The sequence below is a fragment of the Dasypus novemcinctus genome, chromosome 29 (assembly GCF_030445035.2).
Source record: "Dasypus novemcinctus isolate mDasNov1 chromosome 29, mDasNov1.1.hap2, whole genome shotgun sequence".
Taxonomy (NCBI): Eukaryota; Metazoa; Chordata; class Mammalia; order Cingulata; family Dasypodidae; genus Dasypus; species Dasypus novemcinctus.
The window spans coordinates 33573325-33596933 of NC_080701.1; the positions used below are offsets into that span (position 1 = coordinate 33573325).

General features: G+C 55.2%; 1 protein-coding gene and 1 pseudogene across 3 annotated transcripts; both read left to right on the plus strand.

Moving 5' to 3' along the window:
• Window positions 1-3408: 3408 nt before the first annotated feature.
• RHOBTB2 (Rho related BTB domain containing 2) lies at window positions 3409-23139 on the plus strand. Of its 3 annotated transcripts, none has more exons than XM_071212705.1 (10): window positions 3409-3474; window positions 8703-8904; window positions 9873-9976; window positions 10499-10684; window positions 11310-12325; window positions 12736-12854; window positions 14729-14879; window positions 18138-18226; window positions 18725-18830; window positions 20126-23139. In XM_071212705.1, exons 2-10 carry the CDS (start codon window positions 8713-8715, stop codon window positions 20341-20343), a joined length of 2181 nt encoding a protein of 726 aa, XP_071068806.1. In that variant the 5' UTR covers window positions 3409-3474; window positions 8703-8712; the 3' UTR covers window positions 20344-23139. The 3 variants fall into 3 exon arrangements, with proteins under 3 accessions (XP_071068806.1, XP_058146063.1, XP_058146064.1); XM_058290080.2 differs by lacking the exon at window positions 3409-3474 and adding an exon at window positions 4846-4954; XM_058290081.2 differs by lacking the exon at window positions 3409-3474 and adding an exon at window positions 8063-8359.
• LOC101429305 (hippocampus abundant transcript 1 protein pseudogene) overlaps window positions 20345-23609 on the plus strand; it is a 79264-nt pseudogene continuing 75999 nt past the window's right edge.

Consider the following 23609-nt stretch of genomic DNA (forward strand, 5'->3'; position numbering starts at 1 on the left):
GGAAGGAGACCTTTTGGAATAAGGGTAGTCCCTTCCCCAAAAGAGCTCTCGGGACAGTGAGGCAGCAATTATGGAGCAGTGTGATTGGGTATTACTAGGGGAGCAGAGGGGAAGGACAGGGAACTCAGACTTGAGTCTTCCTGGAAGACTTCTTGGAGGAAGTGATGTCTAGGCTGAGACTTCAAGGATGAACAAACATTACCCAGGTGACAGAGGTTGGGAGAGGAAGAGTGTTCAGGCTGGGGAGGCTGCTGTGCAAAGGCCCAGAGTCCCATTTTCTTGTGGGGACTGAGGAGTACACCTCCCCCGCCCCCACCCAAATCCCCCGTGCAGGGAGGCTGAGCCACTCCAGGTTTCCAGATTTGGCCCCTTCGCCCTGCCGGATCTCTGCCTCCTGAAATGCCTCTGGTTTTGCTCCCAGCCGGTTCTGACCTTGGCCCCCAAGTACAAGGTTGTGATGCCGCACCCCTGAGGCTCTGCACACAGCCAGGGAGGCAGGCACACAGCAGCCGTTGCAGGCCTGCAGACTCAGGACTGTTCTGGCTCTACAGAGACGCTGGTGTCCAAGGGGCGCGGGCGGTGGAGAGACTTCAGTGGCTTGCAAAGAGTCAAAGGGGCAGAGCTGACGGGGAAGCAGGTGGCAGGGGAAGAGGCAGGTCTGCACCGCTTGGGCTGGCACTAAACAGCCTTCGGAGCCCCCCAGAAAGAGAAGCTGCTGGATGGGCCAAGATCCTGCAGCGTGGACCTTCCTGGGGGCTGCCTGTAGGCAGGAGCAGGAGGACGGAGCGTTTTCTCCCCAACCGAGCCTCCTGCTGGCAGCAGCCAGCCGCCTGGCTCCAGGGAAGCAGCGGCTGCGTGCAGTCCTAGAGCAGTGTGCTGTGGGGGCTGGCTGGCTGGGTGCCTTTTGGGGACAGGTTCAAAGGGCTTATGGCTGGGGGGCGGGAAACTGGCAGGGGGTGGCCCAGGCTCCAAAAGCCAGTGGTGCGGCAAATAAACTCCTCAGCATTGCTGCAGGGGTTCCAAGCCGCAGCACATGGGCTGAGGCGGTGGGCAGCAGACAGGGCGAGGCGGAGAAAGAGGCCAGGAGACTTTCTGGAAAACCTCCCGCCCAGGTCCGACTGAGAAATAACCTGGAGCCAAGAAAACGGACTCATCCCAGGGCTGGAGCAGGAAGGGGTTGTGGGCGGGGGAGCTGGGGGGCTGTGTGCCCTGTGTGCGGGGAGGAGACTGCTGCTGAGAGGAGGTGGGCCCGCGGCGAGCTGACAGACCCTCGCTGTGGCGAAGGAGAGCGCTTCGTGGAGTAGCCCTGTTTTCCAGGATTCTGGCACTGGAGGGCGGGGCAAGGACGAAGCAAAGGTGGCGGGCAGATCCCTGGCCTGGGAGCCGGCGTCCTGCTGCTGTCCTGAGGCCTGGGTGGCAGAGGCAGAGGGCTGGAGTTCAGCTGTCACCTGTGCCCTGTCGAGAACCTCCCATTACCCCGGTGTGGGGGAAAAGCTAGGCGCTGGGGCTTGGAGATCCTGCGCTGCGTGTGAGGAACCACGAGGTGCTTCCCTGACGGCCCGAGGGAGTGGCCCTCACACTTCGCAGAGGTCCCAAGACAGCCCGGGCGTGAGCTTGGCTGTCACGGTGGACGACGAGCAGGCCTGGAAGTGGCTGTGGTTTCTGAGGAGGCCGCTGGAGGAAGGGACTTCAAGGAACCGTGATGGCCAGGGAGGATCTGATCGGGGATGCCCGAGAGGTGAGGGCACCCGAAGTACGTTGCTTTCAAGAAAAGCTGAAAGGGAGCTGTGAGCATAATGCAGAGCTGGGAATCCCGCAGAGGGCTTGGCTCTGCTTCCGCCACTTTGCTGGCTGTGGAGCTGTGTGCAACTTCATTTTGCACCTGCCTTGGTGCAAGATATCCCCGGTCCCAGCCCTACACCTTCAGACCCCCACAGTCCACCCGCATCCTGCGGTGAGGGTCTCTGCTGAGCTGGCTCCTTTGCCAAAGAGGGAAAGGACATTGGCTCCTGCATGGCGGGCTGGGCCGCCACATGCGCCCCCTCTACCCCCCAGCGTGACTGCGGGTGGGCGCTGGATGGGGCTGCGCCTGGTGCTGGAATATGTGGTGGGTGATGCTCACAGGCATCTAGAACAACAGACGTCTCTCTGGAGCTGGGGTGGTGGGGGGCAGGGTGCGGGTGGGAGAGACCTTGGCCATCTGTCTGTCCATGCAGAGATCTCGTCCTGGGCTTTTCTTTGGTGCAGTGACTCTTCTGCACACAGAGGATGGGCGAAGCTCTTCAGTGCCAAACACGGGGCGAAGGAACACATCTGTGCCATAGTTCAGTTTCTTCCCTAAATAGGTATTCAAACCAGTACTTTTGTTTGTGGAAGGCGTGAGTCCTAACCAGAAGAGTCAAGTGAGTAGCAGCCTCAGTCACCTTTAACCTCTTCCCCAGGTCCACACAGCTCAGAAGGGGCGGTGAGGGGTGGGCATTCTCAAACAGTAAAGGACTTCATTTATGCTGACCAGGCCAGACAGTGTGTTTATTATGAACACCTTGACGGCCACTTTCTAAATTAGGTGCATTAGTAGATGGGCCAGTGTTGAAGGGGATTTGCCTTCTCAGAGCACAGGTTGGATGTGTGATGGAGAAGGTCGGGCACAAGGCACACCAGCTCCGGCTTCAAAACTGTCCAGAGGTAAATCCACAAGATGGTCATAACCAAACTGAGCTGACGATTATAACCACTAGCAGTCAAGATCATCATCACAAAGTGGCCTTGAACCTGGAAACTTTCTTTTGAGGACCACTTAGAAAGCAGACTGGAACAGTCCTGGGCTTGCCGCTCTGTGCGGGAGTTCAGACAGACACACTGGCGAATGCTGGGAAGGAAAAGGGCCTTTCTTAGCCAGTGGAGGACAGGAGATTTACATAACTTCAAATCTGCTTCCCCGTCGAGGTTTTTTTTTTTTTTTTTTTTTTTTTTTAATACAGATTTGAAACAACCATAAATGTGATTTGAAACAGAAAACTAATCATAGCCTCCTCATCCTTGGGAAGGGGTTCGTGGAGCTCTTCTAGTTTCTACTTTTTCTGCTCTGGTTAACATTTAAGAAACATATTGTCTCGTGCCTCTAAGTTTCACAGTGGTAAGAATAGGGAATAAATGAAGCATTACAAGGATACGTTGCACAGTTTTTGTTTTTACAAAGGAAGGGAAGTGAGAGCTCTGGTTAATATTAAATCGACAGGATTATGTGCTTTTCTATAGAAACTCGGTCTAGTCTAAAATGCTTGTGAGGCTACAAGAACAATCTGTTTGGCTCACGCTACACTCATAGTACATTTTGTCCCTTACAAGCTATTTTCCAAAGGGGCAAATCGAGGCAGGGAACGCAAAGGAACGTGAAGGATGGGCTCCGAGGCCGGGCTTGGTGGCCTTCCCTGAGAGGTCAGAAGATGCCGGTGCCCTCCAGGTGGCGATCCGGTAGGGTGCGATGGGGGTGGGCAGCAAAGAAGGGGTAGGGGGAGAATGCCCCCCAGATGGGAGAAGACAGGAAAACAGCAGTCGAGTAACAGCACGTGGTTGCAGGGGTGACGCAGGGAGGAAGGCGCTCGAGTCCAGGAAGACTCCCCAGTCGGCAAAGGGCTTGCCCTCAGCCGCCTCGGGAGTTTTCCCGAGTTTAATGGGAAAGGCGAGGGAAAACACTCGCGACCCCCACCCTAACTCGCATGCCTTCTCGGGTCGGCTGGGAAGCCTCTCAGAGCCCTTTCTCTGCTTCGCAGCGGGCAGGAGAAAATCCCGCGGGAGCCCTGCGCCAGGTGGAGGGACCCTTCCCGGTGCCCAGGGAAACGTGGAGACCCCGCCCCTGCGCTGCCCTACGGGGGGCAGGGAGGGGGGAGGCGCAGCGGGCGCCGGGCGGGGCCGGGGGCGGGCCGCGGGGGCGCCCAATCCCCTCCCCGCCCCTCCACTCCTCCCCCCTCCCCGCCCCGCCTCTTCCTTCCCGGCCCCCCTTCCCCTTCCCCTTCCCACCCCCTCCCCTTCCCTCCCTCCCCTCCTCTCCCCTCCCCATCCTCCCCTCCTCTCCCCTCCTGTCCCCTCCTCGTCCTCCCCTCCTCTTCCCTCCCCTCCTCTCCCCTCCCCATCCTCCCCTCCTCTTCCCTCCCCTCCTCTCCCCTCCTCTCCCCTCCCCGTCCTCCCCTCCTCTCCCCTCCCCGCTCCGCCCCGCCCCTTCCTTCCCGCCCCCTCCCCTTCCCTCACCCCCTCCCTCCCCCCTCCCCTCTGGCCCCTCCCCTCCCGCCCCCTTGACCGCTTTCCACCAACCGAGCTCCGCGGTGGGCGGCGCCTGTCCCGCAGCCGCCCTGGGGGCGATTTTTTCCCTTCCTCTTTTTCTTCCTTCTATTTTTTCACCTTCCTTTATTTTTGTGAATGAAAAAAGGAGGTCGCGAGCGGCCCCGGGCCTGCGGCGCCGAGCCGGCCTCGCCGCGCCGCCCTGGGAGAGGACGCGGGCGCAGGGGCGCGGCCTCGCCCGTCTCCTGCCGCCGCTGCGCGTCGCCCTGCGCTCGGCGGCCCCAGCACCGCGGCGGCGGCGCGGCCCAGCGCCCGAGGTCGGAGCGGCCGGCGCGCGCGTCCCGCGACTCCCGAGCCCGCGTCGGGCCCGCCCGGCGGCGCCCCGCGCCCCCAGGACCGCGGGCGCCCGGGGCCCGGGGCGATGCTGAGACGCCCGCGGCGGGGGCTGCAGCGCGGGGCGCCCGGCGGCTCCGGGTCCGCGGCCCGGCCTGGGCGGCGCGGCCGGAGTTTCTGAGCTCAGGCGGCCGGGGCCCGGAGGCGGCGGCCCCAGCGCGGCGGCGGCAGCAGCCCTCACTTGCGCGCACGGAGGCAGCCCCGGCATTTCACTAAAATGAGCGTGCTCGGCAGGACGAGGTGTGCTCCCGACACTAGAGGTTACCCCGTCACATGTGGTGGTGTAAGTACACGACTGCTGTCCCCCACGACCGGGTCCCCGCAGTCGGAAACGCGCCGCTGCGCCCTCCCGCTGCCTCCTGCCGCCTCGCTCGCGCGGTTCGTGCCCCTCCTTCCCGGCGTTCGGCTGCTGCGACCGCCGAGACGAACCTTTTTCAGGCTTTATTTTCCTGGGGAAAGGAAGAGGACTTGATCGTCTTGGAGTGTCGTGCCCCTTCCCCTCTCCCATGTTTCTTTTTTTTTTTTACATTTTTATGCTGTGCGCGCCTGGAGCGGCAGTGTCAGGGAAAACGGGTCCCAGTGGTGCAAGTGTTTCCGTTAAAAATGAATGGAATTTGGGTGTTTGCTCGTGCTTCTGCGGAGGTTTCTTGCAAGCCAACTCCACTGCAGTCTGTGCCGCTGGGTTCTGGCGAACCCGCTGGGGCAAAGCTTGAGGGTTGCCGAGCGCTGCCTGCACGTCGGGGTTTGAGAGGGCTGGACCTGTGCTGAGGCTTGCATTTTTGGGAAGATGGCCATTCAGGATCCCTTTGGGTCTTGCTGTCCCCCGGCTGTGCGCCGGCTTCCTCTCTCCAATCCATTCTCTCTCTTTGCTCTTTTTCTCCTTTTCTAGCCATCCTCCTTGATTTGTACCTTCATTTTCAGCATTTTCCTCCCTTTCACATTTTCTAAGATGCAGGATGTGGAATATTGGTTGCTAGGAGACAAGCCAGGCTCCCAGGGAGATTCTGTAGTTTCCTTGACAACCAGACTAGGGCAGCCACGGATGGAACCAGCCTCCTATCAGCTGTGGGAGGGAAAGGGGGGCTTTTCTGGGCTCTGCTAAGAGTGCGTTTTGGGGGTAGGGGTGGGAAGGGGAGTCCCCAAGGGTTGTCGCGAACCTGAAGGCACCTTGGGGTTTGGCCTGGGCACAGAGCTGGGGGAGCAGGGAGCTTTTTTTTTTTTTGGAGAGGGGTGTGGGGATGCGGGGTAGGGGGAGCACAGCAGTGACTCTGGGATTGTTGATGAGGAGGAGTGAATTTGGGGTTGTGACTCCCAGGGCAAGGGGGGCAAAGGATGTATAGTTTGTGAAGATTAGTCAGGAGGCTCAGAAGAAATGGGGATGAGGCGATGGTGAGGGAAAGTCTAGAGTCATGGAAGGCAGGAGTGCCAAGGGCTCAGGGGAAGCTGAGAAGTTGTATCATCATACATGAGCAGTTCTATGGTAAAGTAGCAATATTCTAGAGGAAAAAAAAAATAGTGCTGTTTGGCAGCTGTCTCATGCACAAGATCCTCATTTCAAATAGGTCTGAAGAGACTAAGAGTTCTGCTGGCTTAACTGGGCCAGTCTGTATCTTCCAGAGAGATATAATTACACATATAGATATGTAATCTCATATTATATAACACTAGCATTACATAAGAAGACAAATGCCTACTTTTAGCCCAGGCTCTCTTGGCCCCAAATTAGCCACGATTCAGGAGACTTTTCTTTCAAAGCCCTCATACCCATTTTCCAGAAGGGAAGACCGATGCCCGGAAAAGTGAAGCGATTGGCTGTTTTCTAGATATGACAGTGAAGTTTGTCTGCCAGCCAGGCTGTTGGGATGCAGGTGGAATGGGTGAGAATGATAAAAATGGAGAGGAAGTTGGGGGTCAAGCAGGAGAAGGCTGAAGGGGCCACAGGGCAATGGCTGGAAAGGGGGTCGCCTGGGTAGCCAGCTGGTGGATCTGGTGTTTGAACTCATAGCCCAGTAGTTGTCGCTCTCCTGCTTGTCACCGCTGTCCCTGACTTCACCCTAGGGCGCATAAGGCGGGTATGTTTTCACTATTAAACCGCTCAACTTGGGTGGGCACTACTTTGCTGGTGCCCTGGAATCGTCTTTGATAAAAGAGGCTCCTGGAGTTAGGAGTGGATGCCAGCCTGCCCCTCCTTCTCCCTCCCTGCTCTGCTTGCAGACCTACATGCCCCGAGAATCTAAACTGGAGACAGAAGTTCTCAACCGTACTTCTTGGTATTTGGGATTCTGTGTGTTTTGTTTCCCACTCAGTAAAACAGAAACCACAACCCAGATGGCTCCTCCCAGGGCCAGTGTGTACCTCTGCGCCCTAACTCTAGAGCAGGAACTGTCCAAGAGGGACCCCGAGTCCGATTAGGAGAGGGAGAGGGAGGAGCAAGATGGTGTTTAGAGTAGCCGTTGCCTGCTGGGGGAAGGAATGCTGCAGACAAGTGCCTTGGAGACTGTGGAGGGGGGCTGCGTGGGGACCCCTTGGTATTTTAGGGCCCAGATCCCGTAAAATCCCAGGAGGAGGAGGAGGTTTCCTCATGGAAAAGTCCTTGCTGCGCTTTCTGCTTAGGTGGCCGAGTTGCATCTAGTCTCCCAAATCCCAGTTGCCATCGTTCCTTGGATAATTCGCTTCTGCAGTCCTGCCTGCTGGCTTCCGCTTAGGTGTGCAGGCAGCTGGGCCAGCAGGGCGCTTCTCTGCTGCTGTGAGGGCGGGGCGCCCAGGCTGGATGGCTCAGCGGTGAGGGGGGTCTGGGCGGCCTCCAGGGTGGCCCCGAGCTCTGCCTTCCTTGGCCTAGGAAGGATTATTCCAGACGGCTCCTGTCCTGAGACTACTTCCCGTGCACTCGGGGAGCGTGAGGCAGGGCAGGTCGAGGAGCTGGGGGCAGCCCGGCCTCATGGACTTGCCTGCTCTGCCTCTTCTTGCTGGATGCCCCCAAGCCTCCCAGGAAGGGGGGCACCAACTGGGAGGCTGCGGGGAGAGCCCCCTCAAACTGAGGGGGACAGCTGTCCCCTCCTGGGGACAGCTTTTTAAACACAGATGTGGCATTTCGACTACAGAAGGGCCTTCTGTTGGCTAATCTCTGTGGGTAGAAAAGCACAGAAGGAAACTGAGGCAAGTGTTTCCCCAGAAACCCAGGCCTGGTTTCTGACCCCTGCTTCCACCAGCAGCCCATCATCCACGCAGCCCATTCCATGGGCATCCTCCCCGAAGTGCCGGCTGCCTGAGAGTCCTCCCTCTGCATGTGGAGGGCAGCCCTGAGCGGAAAGCCCACTAGCCACGGAAGGTGTCGTCACGGGCGTGTGGCTCACCACTCACCCCCGTCACAAAGCTGGGCCTGCAACGTGATAGACCCTGAGGAGCGGAGGGAGGTGCGGGCTAGTCAGGTGCATCCAGAAGCCTCCCCGGGGGGGCTGGGAGGAGGAAACTCCTATTTGCTTGAAGACAGCTGGGGTTGAAGGACCGAAGTGCCCCACCAAGGAGGTGGAGGGGCAGGGTGGAGGCCGGGAGAGCTCTGACAAGGCCATTAAATTTTAAAGCCGGCATGCCGGGAAGGGGTGGGGACCTGGCTGGACTCTGCCTCTCTCAGCTCTTTGTTGTTCTGCTGCCACAGCCCTGCCAGGAGGAGGAGAGCGCTGGATGATGAGTGAGCTTCCCGGGCAGGCTCTTTTCTTTTGGGACAGTGGGGACAGGCCCAGGGCAGGGCTGGTGTTGGCCTTCGCGGACCTCAGCCTCGTCCAGAGGCCGGCGTGGAGGTTGGTGGGGGAGGGAGGTGGGTGGCTGGCCCTGTCGGTGGAGATGAGCCTCGCCATCTGGGGGGGCTCCTGTCTCCCCCAGGCTTCTGCAGAGCGGCTGCCCAGGAAGTTGTCCACTTCTCCTCCCTTCAGCCTGCCTGCTTGCAGAGGGGCATTCCTGGCAGAGTAGAGCTGCTGGCCCTGGCTCTTGGGGTGCTGGCACGCCGGTGCCCTCACCAGTTCCCTCTCCCTCAGGTCCCAATTAATGGATTCTGACATGGATTATGAAAGGCCAAACGTAGAGACCATCAAGTGCGTTGTGGTCGGGGACAACGCCGTGGGCAAGACTAGGCTCATCTGTGCCCGGGCCTGCAATGCCACGCTCACGCAGTACCAGCTGCTCGCCACCCACGTGCCCACGGTTTGGGCCATCGACCAGTATCGGGTGTGCCAGGAGGTAAGGAGCTGGGGTGTCCGTGCCACGCGCCTGGGCTTCTTTCCAGGCCGTAGCTTGGTGGCTCCAAACGGTGGGCTTGGCGGAGCCTGCCCAAGCCCTCCAGGGGCGGGGTGGGGGCAGCTGAAGAGGACGGAGCCCCTGGGGAGGCTGAAGCAGCCTGCCCCGTGGGAGGGGTCTTGGCGGTTTGTGTTTTCGGGGCTGAAGCCACAGCTTTGCCTGGGGCTTGAGGTCTTGCATGATTTTAGCCCTAAAAGATGGGGTTTGGCTAGAGGAAAACTGAGAGGGGGAGAAGTTGCCCGCTATGACAAATCACAGGCGCATGAAGCTGGGAACAAGGCAGGCTCCCTAAGAGAGTGCTTCCGCTCACAGAGCAACCTGCCCTGCTGTGGCCTCTTCTTTTTTAAAATTGATTAATTGATTAATTTTTATTTTATTATTATATATATTTTTAAAGATACATGGATCACACAAAATGTTACATTAAAAAATATAAGAGGTTCCCATATACCCCACTCCCCACACCAACGACTTCCCTCATTAGTGTGGCACATTCATTGCACTTGGTGAATACATTTTGGAGCACTGCTGCACCACGTGCATTATAGTTCACATTGTAGTTTACACTCTCCCCCAGTCCATTCAGTGGGTTATGGCAGGATATATAATGTCCAGCATCAGTCTCTGCAATATCATTTAGGACAAATCCAAGCCCTGAAAATGCCCCCACATCACACCTCTTCCTCCCTCTCCCTGCCCTCAGCAACTCCCGTGGCCGCTGTCTCCGCATCAGTGATACAGTTTCTTCCATTGCTAGAGTCACACATGGATTTCACCTGGATAGAGTATGGGCAGGGCACTCCGTCTCATCCTGCAGTGCTGGCTGGCACCCCGTGGCCTGGCACCCACCCTGGGCTGCCGTGCGGCAGCCCAAGGACCGTTGCCCTTGATTGCCTCTCCCACCCCGACAGGTGCTGGAACGTTCCCGAGACGTGGTAGATGATGTCAGCGTCTCGCTGCGCCTCTGGGACACCTTTGGAGACCACCATAAAGACCGCCGCTTTGCTTATGGGAGGTAGGGAAGGCCTCTGGCTGTCTGCAGGGAGCCGGGGGGGTGGGTTTTTCCAGCTTTCCCGAAGAGTCGAGCAAATCTGTGAAACTGGGAGGAAGGAGTGGAGGAAACAACACTAGCAGAACCTCAGCGGGGAGGCAGCTGGGGTGGTAGAAGGAGCAGGAGATCTGGAGGCAGGGGGCCTGGTGGGAGTCCCAGCTCTGCCACATAGCTCGGTGACTTTGAGCAGTAGTTACAGAGCTGCTCTGAGCCCACCTGTCTCAGCTTTGAGATGGTAAAAATGGTCATTTCTAACTCACAAGACAGCTGTGAAGTCCTGATGGGAGTTGTGGAAGGCTCTAAACTGCTTTATAAATTAGAGGTATTACAACGCTATGCTCTGCGTAGGATCATGTGGGCAGTACCTGTGCCAGGTGTGGGACTGAAGTATAAGGTGGGGCGGGGTGTGCAGCTGCTCCCTCGTTCCAGGGAGAGGTATCCGACTCCCGGCTTTCTCTGCCCATAACTTGACTCCACTACTCCCAGATCCGATGTGGTGGTCCTGTGCTTCTCCATTGCCAACCCCAACTCCCTGCACCATGTCAAGACCATGTGGTACCCAGAAATCAAGCACTTCTGCCCCCGAGCACCTGTCATCCTGGTGGGCTGCCAGCTGGACCTGCGCTACGCTGACCTGGAGGCTGTCAACAGGGCCAGGCGACCCCTGGCTAGGTAGGGGGTGCTGGTGCCTAGGGAGGGACAAGGCTGAAAACAGAGGGGGGTGGCGAGCTACCAGACTCCCTGCGCAGCCCTGAGGCAATCCTGCTGAGCCTGGCATCTCCCTAGTCATTTGGAGCTAGCTCAGGTGGAAGTCACCGAGGGTGCTCACTCACTCATTCAAATATCCATCCGTCCGTCCATCCTGTATCTGTTGCACACCTGCTCTGTGGGTAACAGTGTGCTCGGTCCTGGGAGGAAAGAAAGACAGGAGCCAGCAGTCTTTTTGTTGTCACAGTCTTAAAATCTTGCTGGGAGGTAAACTAAAAGGGTGACATGTTAAATACCAGTGTGAAACAATGCATGCTGTGGCCAGTGAGGTAGTTTGTTGCTGTGGTTTTGAGGTCACTGTGGCCTGGCAGCGTTATGGTGGGTTTCCTGAAAGCAAAGGGGACTGGAGGTAGACCTTGAAGGACTGATGGGATTTGGTGAGACAGGGGAGAAGGGGCACAGGTGGTGAAAGTGAGCAGGAACCAAGGAAACAGATCCTGGTGAAGAGCAGCAGGCTCCAGAGAGCTGCCTCTCCCTGCCCGGTGCCCTCCACCCCCATCACATGCTTTTCCTCTTTTGAACCCACCAGGCCTATCAAGCCCAATGAGATCCTTCCCCCAGAGAAGGGCCGGGAGGTGGCTAAGGAGCTGGGCATCCCCTACTATGAGACCAGCGTGGTGGCCCAGTTTGGCATCAAGGATGTGTTTGACAATGCCATCCGGGCCGCGCTCATCTCCCGCCGGCACCTGCAGTTCTGGAAGTCCCACCTCCGCAATGTGCAGCGGCCTCTGCTGCAGGCCCCCTTCCTGCCCCCCAAGCCGCCGCCCCCCATCATCGTGGTGCCCGACCCCCCCTCCAGCAGCGAGGAGTGCCCCGCCCACCTCCTGGAGGACCCGCTCTGCGCGGACGTCATCCTGGTGCTGCAGGAGCGGGTGCGCATCTTCGCCCACAAGATCTACCTCTCCACCTCCTCTTCCAAGTTCTACGACCTTTTCCTCATGGACCTGAGTGAGGGGGAGTTGGGGGGTCCCTCTGGGGCAGGGGGCCCCTGCCCAGATGACCAGCGGGGCCACCCTGATCACCACCACCACCACCACCACCACCACGGGCGGGACTTCCTGCTTCGGGCAGCCAGCTTTGACGTGTGCGAGAGCGTGGACGAGGGCGGGGGCTCTGGTCCTGCTGGACTCCGGGCCTCGACCAGTGACGGGATCCTACGGGGCAACGGGACAGGGTACCTGCCCGGGCGGGGTCGCGTGCTCTCTTCCTGGAGCCGTGCTTTCGTGAGCATCCAGGAGGAGATGGCAGATGATCCTCTGACCTACAAATCCCGGCTGATGGTGGTGGTGAAAATGGACAGCTCCATCCAGCCGGGTCCCTTCCGGGCGGTCCTCAAGTACCTGTACACAGGGGAGCTGGACGAGAACGAGCGGGACCTCATGCACATCGCCCACATCGCCGAGCTGCTGGAGGTCTTTGACCTGCGCATGATGGTGGCCAACATTCTCAACAACGAGGCCTTCATGAACCAGGAGATCACCAAGGCCTTCCACGTGCGCCGGACCAACCGCGTCAAGGAATGCTTGGCAAAGGGCACCTTCTCAGGTACGGAGCGTGCTTAGGAACCGATGGCCAGAGGCAGGGAGTTCTTTCTCAGTAATCTTTGGATGAGTTGGGGTCGGTCTGATTTACGTTCCAAGTTGGTCTCTGCCCCTAATGTCCGGAAGAGAGGGATTATTTGCTCTTGAGACCTAGTCTTCCAAAAGTGAGTGCTTGGTCATGTAGTGTCCACCTCTTGTGGGGAGAATGGCTTCAGAGGAAGCCAGATTAATCAGGGCTCAGTGACAACCTTGGGGTTGGTTGGCCCACATTATTATTATTTTCTTTTGAGGTACTGGGGACTTGGGGATTGAACTTGGCACCTCATGTGGGAAGCCGGTGCTCAACCACTTGGGCCACATTGGGTCCCCACATTGTGTCACCATATTCTCATGTGATGCCTCTTCTCCTGGTAGATGTGACCTTCATCTTGGATGATGGGACCATCAGTGCCCACAAGCCGCTGCTGATTTCCAGCTGTGACTGGATGGCCGCCATGTTCGGAGGGCCGTTTGTGGAGAGTTCCACCAGGGAGGTAAGGCTGGGGCAGGAAAGGGAGGGAGGAGAGAGGGTTACAGCTCCTGGACCCGAGGCATCCATCATTTCATGGTAGTTTCTTTAGCACCAACGATGTGCTAACCACATCGTGACAGGGCCAAGAACAGCTTAGGAGAGAGTTCCTGTATCCAAGGATTTTATAATGTACCTGGAGGGGGAGTAATCGTATCATCTTAACATAAAAAGTGCCACTTTTGTAGTTGGAAAAGCATTTTTAATACATTATCTCATGTAATTCGCACTACTCTTACGCATTCCATAGCATTTCCACTTTATACACAAGGACTGGCCCGAAGTGGGATAAGTAGAAAGTAGAGAGGTGAGGAGTTGAACCCAGGACTTCTGATTCCTTGGCTCTTTACATCGCGCCTTGCTGCCTCCCAACCCACAGGGACACATGAAACCTAGAGAAAGTTCATTGTGTCCCAAGCTGAAGCCATCACTTTTGCCTCTAATCAGTGCCCCTCTGACTCGCCTCTTCTCTCAGTGATACCGTGCTTTCTCAGGCAGCTTGACTGGAAACTTCAGAATTAAACGAATTATGGCACTTAGCTGGAAGGGGGCTATCAGTGTGTCCTTAGAAATATTTCTTGTAAGTGTGTCCTCCTCTGCATTCTCCCAACCAGGCAGAGCCGCCCAGGCCGTAGCCTCTGGTGTTCTCCATCTTCTCTGAGCTCCTGTAACGCTATTGCCGCACTCTCAGCCTGCTAGTTCAGAAGGGCAAGCTGTTTACATGTCCTAAGTGCATCCACATCCAGTTTTCTCATCTGTAAATTTCTTTTGAGGGCAACGCCTAGGTCTCTTCCTTTTTTCCAGGGCCCCCTCAGGGCTGGTCTCTTAGTAAGTGCTCACCAGGCGCATGAATGGAGAACTGAATTGAGAACAATGCAGCAGAGTACCTTGGGGGGTGAGGTGGGAGTTTCGTAGAGTTTCTGGGGAAAGAGGTGTTTGCAGCAGAAGGCTAAGTGGAGGGATGTAGATTTGAGTTGGTCTCCCATCCTTGAAGCACGAGTAGGATTTCATTATGCCAAGTCCGGGACTAAGAGCCCTCAGAAGCCCTGGGGACGTGCGAGCTCGGGGCCCTTCTCAGTGCCCTAGAAGCCAGTTTAAAAGCTCTCGCTGCCTCCCAGGGCAGCCTGGAGAGTCTTGTGTCTGATGAGAAAGCAGTTTTGGTTGCAGCACTGCTCTAAAGAGATCTCAGAGGCCCAGAGCAACAGCTCCAAGCTGCCAGAGAGAAGCTAGTGTTCACTTTGCTCGCTCTTGACCCCTGTTTCACTGCTCCCCGCAGGCACTGGAGCGACCAGGGTGGGTGAAAAGGACCTCTGCAAGCTTCTCGGCTTTAGAGCAGATTCGAAAGGATGCCAGTGAGAACCCAGGCCCCTTTAAATCAGGGCTTCTTATCCTGTTTTGTGTCATCGACCCCTTTGCCTAAGTCAGGTGAAATGAATACTGTGATTATTTATTGCTTACGTTATAAGTGAGGGAGTTGCTAATTTCCATTAGAAGTCAGAGAAAATAAAGATAATAAGTTGAGTTTTTCCCGTTCAAGCTCACGGACTCCCTGAACTTTCCATGGGCCCCTTGGCCCTGGCTAAGAAGCCCTGCCTTAAATGATAGGGGCCCTGTTCTCCGGTGCCACCAGCAGCCTCAGCCTCAGCCTCAGCCAAGGTTGCTGCTCTGGGAAGAAGGCCCTAGGGGGCCTTCTGGGCAGGTACGGGAGCAGCTCAGAGAAGGCTGCTGCCTGCGAGAGAGGTCAGGTGGGTGGGCCGGGGCCTTTGAGTTTCTCAGAGGTGGGTTGTTGTGTCCTGAAGTGGGATCTCGTTGCGACCAGGTCTCTTCCTTCCCTTCCAGGTGGTATTTCCATATACAAGTAAGAGCTGCATGAGGGCGGTGCTGGAGTACCTCTACACAGGCATGTTCACCTCCAGCCCTGACCTGGACGACATGAAGCTCATCATCCTAGCCAACCGTCTCTGCTTGCCACACTTGGTTGCCCTCACAGGTAACAACCAGAGCACTCAGAGACCTCCCCGGGGGAGAAGTCAAGGAAACCCTAAGGAGTGATGATATGTTCTTCTTTTACTGCACTCTTCTTAGGGGACTGGCTGCTAGCTCTCAGGGAATAAGTATGCACAATATGAAAGACGTTGATGGGTACCGAGTTTCAGGTGAGGACACAGAGGCCAAGGAGTGTGTGAGAGAGGTTTGATGGGGTTGTTTTATAGCCTCTCTCCGAGGCTGATTTCAGCTCAATCAAGTGGACTCCCCTAGACAATAGTGTCTTCTCTTTCTATATACTTGGCTTCACTCAGGCAAGGTTACACAAGCTAAAAAGAATAGAACACAATTTTGCACTTCCACCTACTTCTGCTGCCTTGTCGTCTCCTCCTCCTCCTCTTTTTTCTCCTCCTTTTTCTTTCTTCTTCCAGAAATGGAAAACAAACATTGTCATCACTCCTGATTCTTGGAAAGGATTGTGAGAACTAAACTAAGATTTTAGAAAGGGCCAATTGAAGAGACCCCTTGGGGGTGGAACAAGGGCTGAGTCCATTGGGAGGCCAGGCGGGCAGGTGGTCAGGCAATGGGTGAAGGGAGCCTGGGGCCAGAGAGCCAGGCTTCTGTCTGTTGGGGCTGCTGATGGTGGATGTTGGTCTCAGTGCTGGGCTTGATGCCAGAGTTCACAGTGTTGGAAGGGTCTGGAGACAGGGATGAGCAGGGCTCCAGATATTGAGCCAAGGTTCAGGAGTGGACCCTAGAAGAGTTAGGGCCCCAGGCAGATTATCGAGATTGGGCTTCAGATACGAGGGGAAAGCAGCAAGCCAGGGATGGGAAATGCATTATAAGGGCGGGGAGCTTGGTCGTAGGAGGAAAGCAGAAGTCATTTATCGGGACTGGAATATTAAGAGTTGAGCCTGTAGAGGGAGTCCCTGGGTGGCAGCTGGGGCACAGAGGTCCCTCGGGTAGGGAGAGTGAGACACAGCTGTAACAGTAGAGCATCCACTGCTGTCATGGGAAATGTATGGTCTTCCCAGAGGACACAAAACTGTTGAAACTCTTGAACCTAGTAATTTCACTTTTGAAAGACTATCTCTGAAGAAATGACCCAAAGCAAAAAATATATAAAGATGTTCCTGCAAGTTTGTTTCATCGTGGCAGGCAATTGGAAGTAAGTCAAATAAGTTCCATTGAGAAAGCACACATAGGTAATTTTCAGAAAGTAGCTATCAAAAAAATGTTAAACTGCACTGCACCGTGGAAGGACTTCTAGAAAACAATGTTGAGTGACTTCCTATGACCCGGTTCATACAAACTGGGAATTGTAGACAAAAATGTATATGTGTATCTGGTTAAAGATCAGGGGAAGATGCCGAATATTGTGCAGCTAGAGATGTTTTAAGTCTTGTGAGAGATGCTGCTTTCTATGAAGTTATTAATTCAAACTTAAAGTTTTTAATTGTTAGATACAGCACAAATACTTAGAACTCCTTGAAACAAATGTTCAGCTTAATGCATTATTATAAAGGAAAACGCCCTTCTAATCATTACCCATGTCAGGAGCTAGATCCCTGCCAGCCACACCGGAAGTCCCACCTGTCCCTCCCAGTCACAGGTCTCCTCCCTCTGATCGCCACTCTCCGGATTGCTCGTTCGTATGGTGCTTTCTGTGGACTTCTTATTTTCCTTTATAATTTTATCATTCAGGAGTATAGTTGTAAACACTGTCACATGGTTTTGCTCTTTTGCCATGTCATTTAAGTCTCTTTTAATCTATATGTCCCTTCTCATTAAAAAAAAAAATTTTTCCCTCTGTGTAATTTGCCTTTGTTGAAAAAAATAAAGCAGGTCTTTTGTCCTGTAGAGGTTTCTGTAATCTTGGTTTTGCTGATAGCGCTTCTGTAACATAGTTCAACATATTTTCCTCTATAGTTCCTGTAAATTGGTAGTTGCATCTAGGGGCTAGATCAGATTTGTATCAAAAAATTTTTTGGGGGGGGCTAGATCAGATTTGTATTAAAAAAAAAATTTTTTTTTTCCCTGTTAAGTACCTCTTAGGTTGTTTCTGTTTGTCATCAAGAGGCATATAGCTTCTGTTTATCTGGGTCCATTAATTCATGAGAAATTGCAAAATAGAAATATTCCAATTCAATCATTCATTCCTTCTTTATTTGTTGGTATACTTGTAAAAAGAGAAAGTTCTCACCTAGTTTGGTTATCCAGTGGTTCAGTTTATATAGAAAAGACAGGGTGAATGCTCAATTTCTTCCTTTTATTTACCCGTTTCAAGACAAAAAACATGTTTTCTATTATCCTTTGAAGGTGACCAGTTAGGTTTTTGAAAAAGTCTTGTTATGAATTCCTAGCCTGAAATATACTTGATGGATTTCAATTAATTGCAGTTGTCTTTATTGGAGCTTAAATACTCTACTCCGTTTTTAGCCAGTTGGAATCTCTTCAGGTTGCCTCCAGAGGCGCTGACAGCTTCATTGCTCCTTGGAACGACCAGGTGTTCCGTGCTTATCATGCACATTTCCTGCCCCAGGCCTGGAGTCCATCCTTTTTCCCAGAAGCCCTTGTTTCTTAGAGTTGAAATGGCATTTCAAGACTATGTTCTGAGCATTAAGGCTGCTCACGGGTGCTGGGTCGGTAGTCGTTTCTAGGCCTTTTCCAAGAGAGACAGGAAATATATTTATCTTTTGAAGGATGAAATACCTTGTGAGTTTAAACTCATACTTCCAATTAAAATTTAGCATTAAGGGTATTTTCTTAATTTCTTCAATAAAAACTAAAGTAAAATGGAAGATCAGTACACAATTTGTTGAAAAATTTAAATTAATACAAAAAGCTAGGTTTAGTCATAGTTCCGATTTGTCGTTATCAGCTCTTTTTCTGTTTTCAACGAAACTGAGGCTTAATGCCCTAAGACCCATCAGTATCAGCCGCTGATTCCACTGGGGACCTTCACCTTAAGTATATCAGAGTATTTGGTGGAGGTAGGTAGTTTGGAAATTCCTCTTAGATGATTCTGATCTCGTCCTTGAACCCCCATCCCCACTCACTGGGAAAGGCTTGCTCTAATTGCAGTTGTCCTCCTGGGGAGCAAACATAAATTGCCGGTAGCCTCTCCTGGCCTGTTGGGTCTTACCACTGGCCCCTGTCTCCTTTGCCCTTCCGTGAGCCCCTGCTGGGTGGGGGGGGACATATGCCAGTGCATGTCCATTCGTGCGAGCCTTTAGCTGATTCCTGGCTGTGTGTGTCACAGAGCAGTACACAGTGACCGGGCTGATGGAGGCAACCCAGATGATGGTGGACATCGACGGGGACGTCCTTTTGTTCCTGGAACTGGCTCAGGTATATTGGCAGGGCGAGGAGTCTGGTGTTCTCAACTCTTGGCTCTCCGTGTTCATTGGCAGTGGGGGAGGTGGGCTGGGAGGTGATGGGTAGGAAGTGGACCCAGTGTCAGACTTGGTTTCCGACAGCACTGCCCTGATTGGGTAGAGCCCACCTCATCCCCCTAGCTGGGAAGCAGCTAGAAAACTCTGGGCCATGCCAAGTGGAGAATGACCGTGGGAGGAAAGGACTTTGACTTTAGGCCACTGTGGGGCAAGGGAGGGAATATCCCAACTCATGTGTAGACATGACCGTTGCCTACCTGGGACCATTTGAGGGACATCTTTGTGAACTTAACTGCCCCATCCCCTTATTCCCAAACCAACCAACAAGCAAGTAAGGTCTCCCTCACGGTGTCAGCAGTTCGACCATTAGAGATTAGTTTGTGCGCAGGTGTCTGTGCTGATTTCCCCACCCCCTGGGGGGGTCTCAGACCAGACGCTTCTGCTCCCTCCCCAGTTCCACTGTGCATACCAGTTGGCCGACTGGTGCCTCCACCACATCTGCACCAACTACAACAACGTGTGCCGCAAGTTCCCCCGAGACATGAAGGCCATGTCCCCAGGTGAGCCCCTGGGCCCGCGAGCTGGGCCGCGCTCCTGCCACATGCCGGTGGGGTGCTCGGGGGTGGGGCGCTGCTCAGAGTCCTCATGCCTCGTTTGGCTTGGGGTGCGGTGGGGAGCAGCCTGCAGAGAGAGAGCAGGCCGAGCTCGGGCTGGCGGGGCGGAGACGCGAGCCGGAGGCAGGCTCTGCCAGGAGCTGGTGAGGCAGCCTTGGGCAACTCCCCAGACCTCTCTGAGCTTCTGTTTCTTGAGATATGAAGAGGATGTTGGGTTAGCCTGGGTATTTTCCAGGCATTTTTGACAGGGCTCCACGATGAGAGATACACCTGGTATTGCAACCTACGATGCATGTAGAAAAAAACTGTAAAATTTTCTAATGCTGCTCATGACCCAAGCAACTGATTCGATGGCCTAGGAATGGGAGCAGCCCATGGTCCGTGGCACAGGAGAACACAAGCTTCGAGTTCTCCTGTGGCTCGGACTCTGCACTGATATTTTCTCAGGTGCCAGAGCCCAGCATGCATGGCACGGGCGCTGGGAGAGTTGCCACCAGCCCCCTGAGGGCTCTGCCCCTCTGTGTCCTGGGGTGGCTTCACTTCTGCTGCCCGGGCTCCTTCCACTCTGGCCTGACCTGTTCCCTGCTGCCAGGTCATTGCTGTACCCCACCAACCTCCCCGCCCCTCTTCTCCCTTCCTTGGCGTATTTGCGATAAACCTTCGAGCGTTCTCCTTCTATAGCGTGAACCCAGTCACGTCACTCCCTTGCTTCCAAACCCTCCCCAGGGGTCTCTGTACCTTCCAGAATATGTTCCTGAAGTCTCACCTCCAGGTCCTCCTGCAGCAGCCCTGGGCCACCCGCCCCACTGCCCCGCAGCACCTGGGTCCTGGCCAGATGGCTCTCGTCTCACCCCCTAACCGTGCCGAGTACTGCCCTGCTGACGCCTTGGCTCACCTTTTCTCCCACAGTCTCCGGCTGAGGCTGTTTTAGTGACAAACACATGTCAAGTCCCATGTCAGATCTTTGCTTAGTCTTTGAAGAACATCCCACCCTCCCCCAGTGCCTCTCCATGAGCTTCCTTTAGCCACCTCTGAAGCTAGGGTGGCGCTCCGAGGAGCAGGGCCGGTGCCACAGCTGACCCCTCTGGGGCTGCAGGACTCACCTGGTGTTGCTGGACAGAAGGCGGGGGTCCTGGTGACAGTAGGGTGGGTGGTGGCTGTCTCAGACACCCTCCCTGTCCCAGTGCGCCCCTTGCCCCTTCCCTCACCTTCTAACCATGGCCCCCTGCCTTCTGCTTCAGAAAACCAGGAGTACTTCGAGAAGCACCGGTGGCCGCCCGTCTGGTACCTGAAGGAGGAGGATCACTACCAGCGCGCACGGAAGGAGCGGGAAAAGGAGGATTATCTCCACCTCAAACGGCAACCCAAGCGGCGGTGGCTCTTCTGGAACGGCCCCTCTTCCCCTTCGTCTTCTGCGGCCGACTCGTCCTCCCCGTCTTCCTCCTCGGCTGTGGTCTGAGATGCCGCCACCCTCTTCTGATCTGCTGCTGTTGTCCCCGTCTGCCCCTGCCCCTCTGCTCTTCCGCATTGTCCCTTCCACCGTACAGGGACAAGGGCACCCACACACCCAGGACCTGGAGGGCGGCGCTGTCCTCACCAGCCCACGGAGCTCGGCGAGGAAGGAGGCCGGCCCTGCGGATCAGGACAGGATCGATCTCCCGAGTCCACGGGGTCCAAAGCGGGGCGGGAGACAGCTGCCGGGAGGCGTGGAGCGGGCGAGAGCTCGGAGGGCGCCGGCACGGGACCTTTGGGTTGAGAACTCTAGAGTCAAAGGGAAAATCCTCCCAGCCACAAGCCTCCAGGGCTGGTCTGCATGCCGTGGAGGGGGCTGTAGCCGGGGAGGCAGCACCCCCACTCCCAGTGAGGAGAAGGGAGCAGGGAGAGTCCTGCTTCTGTTGGCGGTGCTGCCCACCATTGCACTTGAGAGTTGCAGGTGTTTGTGGACGTTTCCACACGGAACCTGCTCAAGTCCTCGCTGGAAAAGTCAGGGTAGAAATTAGCCTTTGGAGCCCAGCTCAAGGCTTCTGGATCCTGGGGTGCAGCTGCAAGAGACCCCAGGTGGAAGGGCTGCCATCCTGCTGGCATCGCTCTCAAGGCGGAGGCCGTTCAGGCTGGATAAACTGCTTCAGGCTGGATAAACTGTGGCAACCGAGTGCCAAGCCTGGAAGCAGTGCTTCTGGGCGCAAGGAGAAATGCCTCCTTCCCACGTGGTTCACTCCCTGGCTTCCTCACACCTCCCTCAGGTTTGGGGGTGAGAGCCAAAGGGAACAAGTGGGACAGGGGGAGGAAGAAAGAGGGGGGCTCATGAGAGCCTTTGTTCCCATGCTCGTCTGGGCCCCTTCCCTGCCTCTGGTTAGCACTGCTTTTTTTGGGTGGGGCAAAATTAGCAAAAAACAAACAAAAAAAACCCCTGAAAGAACTCCAAACAAAACAAAAATTACCAGGAACAAAAACACTACCCGCTTTCCCCCTAAAGAATGTAAAAAGGAAGAAGACCCAGTGTAGCTTACATTTTCATAAAGCTCAACGGAGGCCCCCGCGAGGAGGAGGCAAAAGTTTGAGCGGTAGACTCAACCCTTGTGGCTCTCAGGAAGGAAACGGTCACCTTCCCCGACTGAGAATGTCCGGCCCTGCCTTGGCCTCAACGCGATGGTGATGAAGGTGCAGGGGTGCGGAGCGAGTCTCGGGGCGCGAACACAGCACTCCCCCTTGCCTGGCCGATCTGGAGAAGGCATGTTACCTTCACCTTGAGGAGGTGCCCTGAGATTGGTTATTGTGTGGGGGTTGGTGCCTGGGCCGGGGTCAGGAGAATGGGCGCTGGGCTGGGGCTGGCGTCCCCAGTAACGAAGGGTTACAGGACATAGAGCCCCACCTAGTCCTAGGTGGGGAAACGTGGTAAGAGGAAGAGGGGAGCACTGAGAAGTCCAGAGATCAAGGATGACACTTGAGGGTGGTAGAGGGTCACAGCAGTAGCCCACATCCCGGGTCAGATGGCAGGTGGGCCACAATCCCTCCCCTGTTTCCTATCCTGCTCTGTTTTTCACCCCCACAGACTTTTGGTACTTCAAAGACCGGGTGGCACTGATGAGGCGCAGAGCCAGGGCATACGGAGGTGGTGGGCTTGGAGCTTAGGCGTCCCCTTAGCTGAGAAGATGCTGATAAGTAGAGGGGCGGGCTGGGTTTTAGGTCCCAGGGCCTGGCTCGGGCTCCAGCACCAGAATTCTGCCCTCGGGCCAAGGAGACCAAGGACACCCAGGAGCCCAAAGGCAACCACAAAACAACAGTTTTGTGATATGGATACCTGGAATTTTCAGGTTAAATTAGAAGGAGCAGCAGGTGGCAGGTAGAGCAGCTCTGCAGGGGCAGAGAGCCGTGGCTGCGTCTCCACTAGTCCTCCAGGGTTTGCTGCCCTCTGCTGGCTGGTCAGCCTCCCTGCAGTGTGCCAAGAGATCAAGTTCGAGGGTGCTTGAGAGGCCAGTGGGAGGAGCAGGAAGGGGTGAGCCCTGAGGGAGAAGCACAGCGCACCCCAGGGGAAGAGGGCAGCGCTGTGCCTCACAGCATTGGTCAGGAAGGGTCACAGAGGTGCTGGAACACCTGGCCTCACAGTGTCTCAGGAAGTGTAGATGAGGAGAGCAGGGGCGTAAAGACCAGCCGGTCTCCAGGCACCTGCAGAGCGGAGCAACCTTGGCCGCTGATGACGGGGGGCGGAAAGGCAGGTGGGGTGGAGAGGGCAGGTTGGCTGAGGAGTTGGAGGGAGCCCACGGGATTGTGGCCACAGAGCCCCAGCAGCCAGGGCCAGAGAACCCCTCAGGGATCCACTGCCCCTTCCCCAACTGCTCTGTCAGAGCCAATCCACACTGCACTGGAGCCCAGCAGCCCCAGGGGCCGCCCAGAGAAACCTTCCTTGGGAGCTATGGTGAGCCAGGGCAAAGCTGGTGTGTCCTCTCCCCAGAAGGGAAGGGCAGGTGGGGCGGGGAGAGGTGCTGAAATCCTATCCCCCATGAACCTAGCACTTGGAAATCCCAGGAGTCAAAGCATGAGACCCACCTGTGCAGGGCAAGCCCGAAGGTACAAAGGGAGAAAGGAAGAGTGAGTTCAGAGCAAGAGTGTATACCCCTGGACTTACGTCACAAGAGCTGTTTTCAAAAGAGGAGGGGAGCATGGGGGAGAAAACAAAAAACACACCTCTTTTTATATAAGGTTTCATATTTAATTTGGTCATGAATTCATAAATACATAAATATTTTGTACCAAATGGCCTTCCTTGTACTGTTTGATATCACCAACAAAATCTTCAAAGAAGGGATCTTCCACTGGGAGAAGCATGAAAGTATTCACCCTGTAAGAAATATCACAGGCCAGGTGCCATTTGCACTGGGGATAGCACATAAAGACATTTGAAGGTTCTCATGAAAGCTGACTTTCTAGTGAAAGACATTCAATAAACAAATGAATAAAGATGACAGACTGTTAAGGCTAATACTAGGTGGGCAATCAAGAAAGTCCCCTGAGAAATGGATGTGGGCCAAAACATTTTTCTCTTCTAGAAGAGACCAGTTACCTAACTGACTGCTCAAAGGGCATATGAAGGAGAACTAGGACACAAGCAGTGCAATCCTAGATTTAGTTTTTTTTCCCTCTTTCCCCTTTTTATTTTTGCTTTTTGATTGCCTATTCCCATCCAGGTTACTAAAATAAACAAACCAGTAGGGGCATTTCCATAGT